Genomic DNA, 11,847 nt, shown 5'->3' with positions numbered 1-11,847 from the left:
ATTTTTATTTCTACGGACTGAATTTTTAGGTTAAGGTACAGATTTTTTTGTTCAATTTGTAATGTTTAAATTGACCGATTGATCGTAAGCTCTGCTTACTATTTTTCCTTCACACTATAAAGATACGCCAGCGCCGTAACTAACATCAGTTTAATTTATTTCATTCTTTTTAACACATTTTAATAACCGGTTCACATATTTAAACTGATTAGAGTCCGTAGAATGATCTGTTTTTTCTATATAATATGAGTACCTAAATACTACAGTAAATGCGTTATAATTTTGACGGTTATCAGCCACTTTGGGGAACGAATTGAACCCACCCAGTTTGAAATCGCAGTACCCTTTGGGAACCAAAACGAAATATCTATAAATCCTAATTGTACCTATACATCTGCTTGGCCTCAGCATTTGTTCTCATTCGGTATTGCTTGCTATTAATGTCGTAAGGCCCTAAGATTCTTCTGAGGATTTTCCTCTCAAAACATCTAAGTTTTCTTTCACTCTCTTTGGTCAGGGTCCACGTCTCACACCCATACATGAGCACCGTTCCAATCGCCGTTTTATATATTCTAACATTTGATGTTCGTGTTAGGATTTTAGATTTAATAGTATTGTGGAGGCTGTATATACATCTGTTTGCTGCCTAAATTCTTCCTTTAATCTCTTCTGCGATATCTTTATCTGCAGTGATTGTTGCTCCGAGATATTTAAAACTCTCCACTCTTTCAAAGTTATAGGGGTCTATTGTAACATTTTGCCTATTCTATATCGTCTGAATTTTTATATTCTATATCGGAATTTTTCTGCATCATGCGATTCAATTCCTTCATTTCGTATCACTACCTTCTCTTCTGACGTTAACATTCTGCTGTCTTCTCTTGGAACAACTCGATTGTTCGTCCATTATATTTTATTAATCACTGAATATAATTAAAAATTTACTACAAAACGACAAATTCCAATAACACTAGAATTATCACCACAAACTTCAACCGCAAAAATATAATCACAAAAGGCAACAGAAGCACTCCCGCCAGCACCGCCTATGTAAAAGAAAACCGAGTATGTTTCTTGCTTCAGCAGGTACGGTGGTATTACCGCTACGATGCTTTACAAATTCCCAAGTTGCCAAGTTTTTGAAACGGAATGAAATGTAACATATAAATTTTTAATTTAAAAACTTAAATATGTAACAAAACTGAACATGTAAATAAAATTTATTTCAATACAATTTTGTGCTCAATTTTTACTATTGAAAAAACTCATTTTTTTGGAATTTTTATGTCGGTAATAATCGCTGCGTCGAAGAATTCAGGTTTGTATGACCATAACTGCTACTTGTGAACAAGAATCGGCTACACTGTACGGCATCTTGTGGTTACGTCTGCTATAGAGAAGCACAAATAAATGTACTAATTATACATTCTATGATTTCTGATGAGAAAACGCAAATTAAACGGGTAGTTTTCGGGTGCCGCTGAGTACATTTAAATTTAAGGACATTCGGCGTTTAAATGATGAAATCACTCTTCCAAATAGTGGAATTTTACTATAGTTGATCTCCCTCCGGTGACCGCATATCGGAAATATGGGTGGGGGCGACTTAAGCGCCAATAATTGCAGCGAATGGCGAGTTTTACTAATTTGATTCGTACTTGCTATATCTAATCGGTGCTAGATGTGGTGGCTAGGTACAACTTATAAATAAGTACTTCACATTTGAATATGTAAATAAAAAAATTTTTGTTATTAAAGGAACTGTATATATGCACAATTTGTAGATATTAGTCCTATCTTAATCAACTCTGTATGCGCAAATTCCAATCCCAACGTCCAAAAATTTAACTTATGGCTTGGAATGATATACAGTAAAATAATTGGTTATTTTTCATTGGAAGAAGTCTAATAATATTAAAAAAAAATGTGATAGATAACATAATAAAACTTGTTAATACTCTTCTACCAGTCACACTTTTTAAGACTAATTATTTTTAACTTAAGATACTAACATAAAAATTTATTAAATTTATTTGTGACACTCTGTACACACATCACTCATCATCACTGTCTCACAAGTCACCCTGTACTCATATCTTAGTATTTAGTAATAAACCTTATTCTGTGTTTGTTGTTCCAACTTTTGTTTGTCGCTCTTTGTGTGGACGAAATTTACATTCTTCAAAATAAAAATCACACAAAATCCATAACACACGGTACCATCCTTCTCCCACTACCCCTAAAAGCCAGTTCTTCTGTCGACGAGAAGGCCATCGTTCCTCCCCGAGTACCTGACATCCTCTCGATCACGCCGCCAAAGCCACATGTGAATAATGTGAGTGAATTATCTCTATTTGTAGTTAGTTTTTAAGGGTACTACGAGAAATGTCATTCGCCTTTTTTTATAAACAGATACTCGCTTAACAAATAATTACATCGTGTATTTATACCAATTAATTATTTTGCAATAAACTTAAAAGTAAAGGATAACTCTAATAGCATTATATAATGATGAAATTTAACCGTAGACAAAAATGTACCCTTCTACTTGTGTTTTTGAATGATGCTATTGTCTTAAAAAGCCGCGTAGGCCAGGTTCGATAATTTTTGAGACGAAAAAAATAGTAAGAGGATGAAAAAATTGAAAGAAAAATAATTTACAAGTGGTCTGAGGCCGGGAAGTGGAAGGGGGTAAGTTTTTATTTCCGGAAAAAAATTAAATAGCAAAGTTGTAGGTAATAAAAAGAGTAAGTGTAAGTACAACTCTTTCTTGTACTTACACTTTTCCACATAAACTTAAAATTTATGCGAAAATTTTAAATAAGTCAGTTTTGGGTTTTTTATTTTTATCTTACACAAAAAAATTTTTCACAAAATCTTTTAAAAACTCAGCTTTTTATATCCCAAACACACTGTAATTTTTTTTATTTCTTCATACTTAGAAAATATGTGGAATTCTACAGGGTGATTAATACTTACGTGGTATAGCAAACATACAATTTTTTAAATGGGACACCCTATATATTTTTTCATTCTTCTTATTTTTCTCACAATTGTTTTTCTTACTGGGCTTTCTTATTCTTTATATTATTGGGCTTTGTATTACTATATTAGGCTATATATTACAAGTTATGACCATTTTTATTTCGAAATGCCTATGAAATCAATACCCTGTATATAAAGAAGTGATGCATAAACAAATATTTAATTTATATAATAATGTAAACAATATATTGTTGTGTTTAAATTAAGTTTAATTGAAATTATTGACTAAAATTTGTATACAGGGTGAACTACAAAACGAAATTACGATTTTCTCAATTTTTTTTAAAGGATCATCCTATACTTTATTTGTTTAAAATATTGTATCTATGATACTCTTTTATTTTTATAAAGTATCAAGTAAATGTTCAAAATCTCCACCTCCACCCTCAACGTCTATACAAGTTTGTAACCGATATTCAAATGACTGAGCCATATTTCTTAACATTTGTAAGTCAATTTTATCAAAAGCTTCTCTTATTCTATTTTTTTATATCGTCTGGTGTTGTTGCTTCTGGTATATAAGGTCTTTTAAATAGCCCCACATGAAAAAATCAATTTTGGAGAATTCCGGTGATCGTGGTGACCAAACAATTGGTCCTCCTCTGCCTATTCACCTCTCAGGAAAGTTATTATGTAGATGATTATGAATAGAAGCAGTGTGGTGAACTAGAGGACCGTTGTGTAAAAACCACATTCGTTGTCGAATATTTACCGGTACATTTTGCAGTAGTATTGGCAAATTATTATTTAGAAAATCCAGATATATGGCACCATTCACACGACCGTCAAAAAATGTGGGCCGATCACATAATCGCCTACAATCCCAGCCCAAATATTTATAGACCACCTAGTTTGACTATGAGTGTTAACAAAATAGGGATTGCTTGATGTATAGTAATGAAAATTATGCCGATTCACCGTTCCATTTTTGTGAAATGTAGCCTCATCTCCAAAAAGCAAAAAACTTTTGGTTGTTAACTATAGTAGTATAGTTTAATGTGCAATTTTAAGATTAATAATGTAACAAGGAATCTTATGTTTTTCCAGTAATTAAAGTGTAAGTTTTAATAAATAGCCAAAATTTTACACAATGATAAAAAAACTGGTTTTGTTGTTTTTTCTGAGAAAATTCGCCATAGTAATGTTTGTTTTTTATAACATCAAAAACTAGGGATTTCAACGAATAAAATGCGCATTGACTTTTGTAGGAAAGCAAAAACTTGACGTGATTTTCGGTATAAAATTAGGGTTTTTTTCGATCATAAATCAAAATAACAGGAAAACATAAATATTTGAAATAAAAAAATTACTATGTGTTTGAAACATAAAAAGAAACAAATTCCGTGAAAAAAAATGTTTGGAGGATAAAAACTATAAGGCAAAACTCGGTTATTTAAATTGTTCGCATAAATTTTCAGGTTATCTGCAAAAAAAGTTTATTCGACAGTTGAGGACGTCTTATTACCTACAATTTTGCTTTACTTTTTTCCATTGTACTTGTAGTTGTGCCGAAAATCTCAATAAACTGTTTTTTACCCTTAAAAACTCATCCCTTCCACTTCCAGACCTCAGATCCCCCACAGAAACGTGTCCTCTTTTTACAGTGGGTTTCATCCTGTTACTATCTTATTCCATTTTTTACCATTTTTAGGGGCTTCGGTCCTGGTCTAACGTGTCTATTCATATTACAAAATCTCAGTTTACGATAAAAAAAAAATGTATTTTAATTTTATAATTTCAAAATGATACAGCTTTTTTTGTGTTTATTCATACATAAGTTATGTTCAATCGAGCTGTTTTTGATCCATTCTTATGTGGTTTGATCTGACTTACCTTTTTGTTATACCCTGTATATTGACCAAACTTTAAGGAGCTTATAAGTCTCTGAGCTGAGCTGAGCTGATGAAGATTTTATTTAATCAAACAAAAAATTGCACACTTAATGTAAATACTTATAAAAATAAAAGCTGATATTTCTCGTATGCCTTATTGGTAGCCTAGTTTTTCTTTTATTATAATATGAAAAATACTTCTTTCTATATTTTTAAGCATAGTTATTATAGTTTTAACTATAATACAGTTCTCAATATTGCAATAAGTATATCGAGATATCGATATTGGCTGTGAAATTTTTTATTTATACGGCTTTTACAATAAATATTAAACATTACAACGGTATTTTTCATATTTCAAAAGAATAACTAGTTATATATTTTATTTATTTTCCTTATGTTTAGTTTACTTTAGGTATTATAGTAAATAATAACAGATAATTTTTGAAACGTTCAGGGGATGAAAAAAAAATCTTGTATAAAACAAATACGTACTTATGTTAGCGTTAATATAATCTAAGTCAGTCTCCACAAACAAATTCAGTGAGCATTGGCTTCATAAATGGGCGATTATAAGTTTTAATCTTAGAAAGATGAAATCGTTGCTCTAATTGGATAACAAACACACTAAGTCTGTTAAAGGATAGTGGGATATTAAAAAAACACATTCAAAACCAACTGACAATGTTTGATAGTATGGTATGATGTAGGAAATGTTAAAAAATATATTCACTTATTTAAGACTGCTTTTGTAATGAAGTATAAGTTAAATATTCTTTTAGATAACATAAAGTTTTATTATAAGAGTCTGTCATTATTTTAAATAAACAGTTTAACGTAATAAATAATGTAACTAATTTGCTGATAAATAAATATTTATACACTAACTTCACTTTAACATTTTCCTGAAGGCTCATATCTGTTTATACCAGGAGATTTTAAAAAGAAAGTAACGTAACAGAGAAGATATCTTCTAGGAAGACTACATTTCTCTTTATAAGCAATTCTGCTTGTTCATTGGCGGATTAGTACCTCTATGGAAGGTTATCACTCCATCTTTTGCGTGGTCGTCCGCTACTTCTTCTGTCGATTGGTGACTTATCTCTTGCCATTTTGACAACACGGGTCTCCTCCATTCTACTCATGTGGTTATCTCATTCTTTTTTTTTTTCTGTGTCAATTAATTTATACACTGTACAGTACATTACATTTTCTTCTAATGTCTTCACTTCTCTTTCTATCTCACAGCTTATTTCCTGTAATTCTTTCAATAGCTTTCTGTATCAATATTGCGTCGTCTGCGTAACAGAGTATTTTTATTTCTTCGTTTTCCATTCTGCATCATCTTCCTTTGTGAACGCTTTTGATGAATTCATCCATGATTCATTTGAAGAACATGGAGCTCAATAAATCCCCTTGTCTTATTCCACTGCCTATTTATATAGGTTTTGTAAGTTGTCCATCTATTCTGACTTCCATTTTATTGTTTTGGTAGATGTTTTCGATAGTTTTTATAATATTTTGGAGGAACTTGTCTATTATACAGAAGATGGATTACATCTTTGACTCTTCTTTGACTCTGTCAAACGCTTTCTTTAGATCAATCAGACACCGAAATGCAGGTCTATTATACTCTAGTGATTTCTTTGTAATTTGCTTTATAACGAATATTGCATCTGTACATGATCTTTCACTACGAAAACAAACCCCTGTTGTTCGTCTGCTAAAGTTATCCTCTGATTTATTAGCTCTTGTAAAATTTTAGTTGTAAGTTTTAGCGTAGTATTTAACTTGACAAGTTTATACCTCTGTAGTAGTTCTCTGGCTGTTTTTTATCTCCTGTTTTTTAGAGTAGAATTAGTTCGCTTGTTTCCTATTCTTCCGGTATTTTATAATTGTATTAATTAATGTTGTTAATTATTCTGTCATTGCTGCTAGACAATGCAATTATCAAACCAGGTCGCAGAGAACTCACAACAACCAGATGCAAGAAAGGAGATTGGATGACAGAAGAAATCTTGGAAATGATGGAGGACAGAAGAAGGCAAAAGAATATCAACATAACTCAGTATGAACAGCTGCATAATCAAATAAGAAGAAAAATAAGAGAAGCTAAAGAGACTTATTTCGCTGGAAAATGCCAAGAAATAGAAGACTTACAAAACAAATATGATAACTTTAATCTCCATAAGAAAGTTAAAGAATGGGGTAGCAAAACAAAAAATCTCAAGCATACTATTGGACAAACAAGTAAACATTTTAGTGGAGACAGAACAAAAATTAGGAAGATGGAAAGAATATATAGAGGAATTATTCCATGACCAGAGACAGGAAAATATATGAAGATAATCAGAGTAAAGACGAGGGACCTGAAATAACAAAGTCAGAAGTTATGCATGCAGTAAAGTCCATAAAAAATAATAAATCTGCTGATACAGATGAAATATCAAGTGAATTGCTAAAACTGGTCAATGAAAAAAACATAGTTCTTTTAGTCCAACTACTGAACACAATCTATTCCACAGGAATCATTCCACGTGAAGTGCTGACATCAACATTTATTTGTCTGCCAAAGAATGTAGTGATTATCGAACGATCAGTCTAATGTCACATACCTTAAAAACCCTGCTAAAAATCATCCATAATAGAATACACGCTAAGCTGGAGATGGATATTAGTGATTCCCAATTTGGATTTCGGAATTGAATGGGCACAAGAGAGGCACTATTTTCTTTTAACGTGCTGACCCAAAGATGTTTGGATGTTAAACGAGATTTTTATGTATGCTTTATAGACTACAACAAGGCATTCGATAATGTAAAACATGACCGACTTATAGAAGTACTCAAAAACAAGAATCTGGATGTGAGGGATGTAACATTGATATCAAATTTATACTACAGCCAACGATCAAATGTGAAAATTGGAAGAGAAGTGTCAGAAGAAGTGGAGATAAGGAGAGCGGTTAGGCAAGGTTGCATACTGTCGCCGTTATTGTTTAATGCTTATTCTGAAGAAATCATACAAGAAGCTTTGGTATAAAAGAGGAGATTTGGAGACAGTCGGCATAAAAGTGAACGGAAGTTTAATTAACAACATTAGGTATGCCGACGATACAGTCATAATAGCCGACAACTTGGAAGATTTAAAAAGAATAATGAACAAAATATTAAGATATAGTGGAGAATACGGACTCTCTCTTAACGCCAAAAAAACCAAATTCATGAAAATTAGCAAGAACAACAATACAAACGAAATATTAACGGTAACGGTAATCTGACATTGGCCCTCAGAAAAAGGCTAATTAAATATTACTCTACTATAAAGGTGAATCATGGACATTAAACCGGACTACAATAAATCGACTTAACGCGTTTGAAATGTGGACATTTAGAAGATTGTTAAGGATTCCATGGGTAGATAGAATCACGAATACAGAAGTGTTAAGGAGAATAGGCAGAGAGAGGGAAATGGAAAATACAATAAAAGAAAGGAAATTGCAATATCTCGGACATGTGATGAGAGGCGAAAGATACAACATCTCGAGACTCATAATTCAAGGAAAAGTAGAGGGTAGGAGAAGCGTAGGAAGAAGACGCGTTTCCTGGTTGAAGAACCTGAGTGAGTTGTTGGGTTGCAGCTCAAGGCAATTGTTCAGAGCAGCTGCCTCGAAGGTCAGAATAGCCATGATGATTGCCAACCTTCGTCGCGGAGATGGCACTTAAAGAAGAAGAATATTTCAGTAATTGGTTTGGTATCCCGTCTTTACCTGCTGCTTTTCTGTTCTTCAGGTTTTCAAGTATTTTCCGAACTTCCTGTACATTTATATTAAGTTCTTTATTTGTAGTAACTTCTGGTGTTTCCGGTACTAGCGTTGTTTGATCTTCCTCTGCATAGGTAGTCAATTCACGTATACTTTTCTATGTGTTTGGTTCTATTAGTTCCTTTACTTCCGTGTTTGTACTTCTTATAAAGTGCCATATTATCTTTTGCAAACCGTAAAAATCATGTTCCATTTCTTTCGAAAAGCGTTCCCAGTGATTATTTTTTATTTTTCTTACAAGGGCATGTATTTCGTTTCTAATTGTCTTGTAATTATGGTATGCCTCTTGTGTTTTGGTTGACGTATATTTCAGGTAAGCTTTTTTCTTTTCTTCACCTTTTTCCTTCACTTCTGTAAAAAACCATGGAGTTCTTCGCCTTGGGAACGGGATTAGACTTAATTTTTGCCCAGCTTTCTTCGACTCTATCAATTTCTGTGATATATGTGTTTCTGCCTTTTTCGGCTATTCTTTTTTTGAATAGGTATCTTGTGGAGTCATCCTGTAAGCTTTCGACTTTTATCTTTGTGGTGTATTCTGGTGTTTGGGTTATCACATATATGTGTTTTTATTCAGATTTTGCACAATTCTGCTGATTTTAGTGCTCTTACATCCAAGAGCATCCAAGAAAAATGTATTAATAATACGTATCTCGTTTATGCTGCAGATTTCTGATATTTTCATTATATCGCTGTTTTATTCCTGAAACTATACCATTACCAACACAGTCGTTAAAATCACCCATAATGATTATATACTTATCATTTGAGGTCTCGTTTATTACAGTCTGAAGGTGTTCGTAGAAGTTTTCCCTCGTGGTGGTATCTCTGTTGTTCTCTGGTGCATAGATTGCTATCACATTTAGAGGTTTGACATTCAGTTTAACTTTTACACTTACTATTCTTTCAGAGGTCATCTGAGTCATCTAGCATAATTTGACTCCTTCCTTTTTTCTTCGTCTCTTGCAGTGGATGTATGTCTATATTTTTTTCTACAAGCTCTTTTGTAATTTCCTGCTCTCTTATGTTTAGAGACTTCACGTCCTACGTCAGTACTGATGCGAAGTATATTTCTCGTTTTCCATAAATTCACGCGTTAGTCGTCGTAATGAAATCATTCCTGTTCCGAGACATAATCCTGTTTCTATGAGCTGTATGGTTTTAAAGTCTATCAGTAGGGTGTTAACCTGGCTGTAGACCACCTCCTCCTTTATTCGGGCTTGGAACTGGTAACAGTTCTGTCGAGCTACTCAATCTACCCAACGAAACTGCAGGCAGAGTTCAATTTTTTGTTGTAACAGAAATTAAAATTTTCTTATGTTTATTTGCAGCATAGAACATTAGAAAAACCATTAATAATAAATATTAAGAAAGAAAACGTTTGTTGAAGTCTGCTTTTCTTCTTCTTCTTTTTTCTGTACTCTTCAGAGGTTTTGAAGACATAGTTTTATTTTTATTTCTCTTGTATTTATCTTTTCAAGTAATTTCGATCTTTAGACAATTCTTTTATCTACAGATATGTTTTCCTTTTCCTTTTATTTATCTCCCAGATTCGGTTCCTATTTTGCTTTTTTGATAATATCGATTCCTATTTTATACAGTTCGTAAATCTTTCAGTTGGACATAGGTAATATACATTGAGGTAATTGTGGAAAATGCGCTTTCTTAAGTCCACTGCTCTCGTCAAGGCCACCTGTTGGAAAATCATACAATTCCAGCGGCGTGGTTATTTCATTTTTTTTTAGAATTGAATTATTTTATTATAAATTAATTCTATCATTATGTCGCTGTTAGTGCTTTTGTCGTCCTGTGAATTTCGTAATTACCTGATTACTACCTTACCTTACTATTATGGGAATATAGATACGTAACTTCCTACCACTAAAGCTTTTACCGACTGATTCTTAAATCCAGACATATCATTGAAAAATGATTCATGTTATCTAAAAACTGTTATCGACCAGTAAATATGTGCTGCGATGGCGAAGATAATACTACTGCAATTGCATAACCGGTAAATAATCAATCAATCGGCAAAAATGTTATTTAAAACATGCGAACAGTTTTTGCAATCAGTTTTTATCGTTGGTGTTATAGTGTCGGCTGTTAATTTGTGTTCGATTGCTTTGTCTTAATAGTTTTCGTTTTTATTTTGTTAATTAGTTTTTATTTTTATTTTTAAGTAAAACAAAATATTAGGTTAAAGTAACACGATTTCCCGTATATTCCATCAGTTTCAAAAGTTTTAACAATTTATTATGATTTCTAGTAAATATCCAAATTAATATTGCTCACGTTATCTATCCGCCGATTGCGGAAACATCTAAATTACCTCAAGGATCCAACTGCATTTCATAATAGTTCCGATTTTTTCCCTAAAAGCGAAGGCTACCAAGCGCTGCTAACCTTCGCGTTATTTATCTTTCCTTTCTCTCTTTGAACGTTCAGCATACAGGACGAAATCTTGTTTGAGTGGTCTCTTGACGAGGTAAACCGAAAAATTTGTTATTTTCTCATTTTAGGGAAGAAATTTTTTTAACAGTGGAACAAAAAACATTCTTAAATAAATATAGAAATATATATACTTTAACATTTTTTACATCATACACTTATAGCAGCACACAACATACTGTAAATAACATTTGCTCAGTTGCTATTTTTATAAAAAAAAACGTTTCAGAATAAACCATTTATTGTAGTAGTCTTCGAGTTTGCTTTCGCTGTGCATGCTTTTTCTATCTCTTTCTATATATTTATGTCTTTGTCCAGTAAATATAGCTACATAAATAACCTTAGTAAATAAAAATACTACAAATTTTATTAAAGATGTATATTCTCATCTTTAGTGCTTAACGCTTCGATAAATAAAAAACAAAACGTACTCTTAGCGGAATCTTATGAACAATTTAAGAAAATTGGCCCCGTAGGTATGTTCAGATTGAATGGCGGAATTGAATACAAAAGAGGAATAGAGGAAATTGCTAAAATTTAATATTTAATAAGAGGTGTTTTGAAACGCCTCCAAGTATTTCAAATTTCCTACTACGAAACGTTGTTGTTGAGTAGTTAAACATGAATTTGAATGCTAATTAACGGATTTAGTGTTTTATTTTCTTTGATGGGGATTAAAACAGAACAAGAACCAGTTTT

The 11,847-nt window shown here is 32.3% G+C and overlaps 1 protein-coding gene across 2 annotated transcripts in view; it reads left to right on the top strand.

The window, feature by feature from the left end:
* Positions 1–11,847, top strand: part of LOC140442989 (solute carrier family 35 member F3) — a 185,505-nt gene that overhangs the window by 164,304 nt on the left and 9,354 nt on the right. The window contains exon 11 of one of the 2 annotated variants that reach the window (XM_072533983.1): positions 2,247–2,336. The exons of the other annotated variant lie outside the window; for it this stretch is intronic. Within the exon in view, the coding sequence (XP_072390084.1) occupies positions 2,247–2,295 (49 nt within the window). The 3' untranslated portion in view covers positions 2,296–2,336. Of the gene's footprint in view, positions 1–2,246; positions 2,337–11,847 lie in introns of those variants that run through there. 2 annotated transcript variants of the gene reach the window in all.

Source organism: Diabrotica undecimpunctata, chromosome 6 (genome assembly GCF_040954645.1).
Source record: "Diabrotica undecimpunctata isolate CICGRU chromosome 6, icDiaUnde3, whole genome shotgun sequence".
Lineage (NCBI taxonomy): Eukaryota > Metazoa > Arthropoda > Insecta > Coleoptera > Chrysomelidae > Diabrotica > Diabrotica undecimpunctata.
Note: the sequence above shows the minus strand (reverse complement) of the source record. Positions and strands in the feature narration are given on the sequence as shown.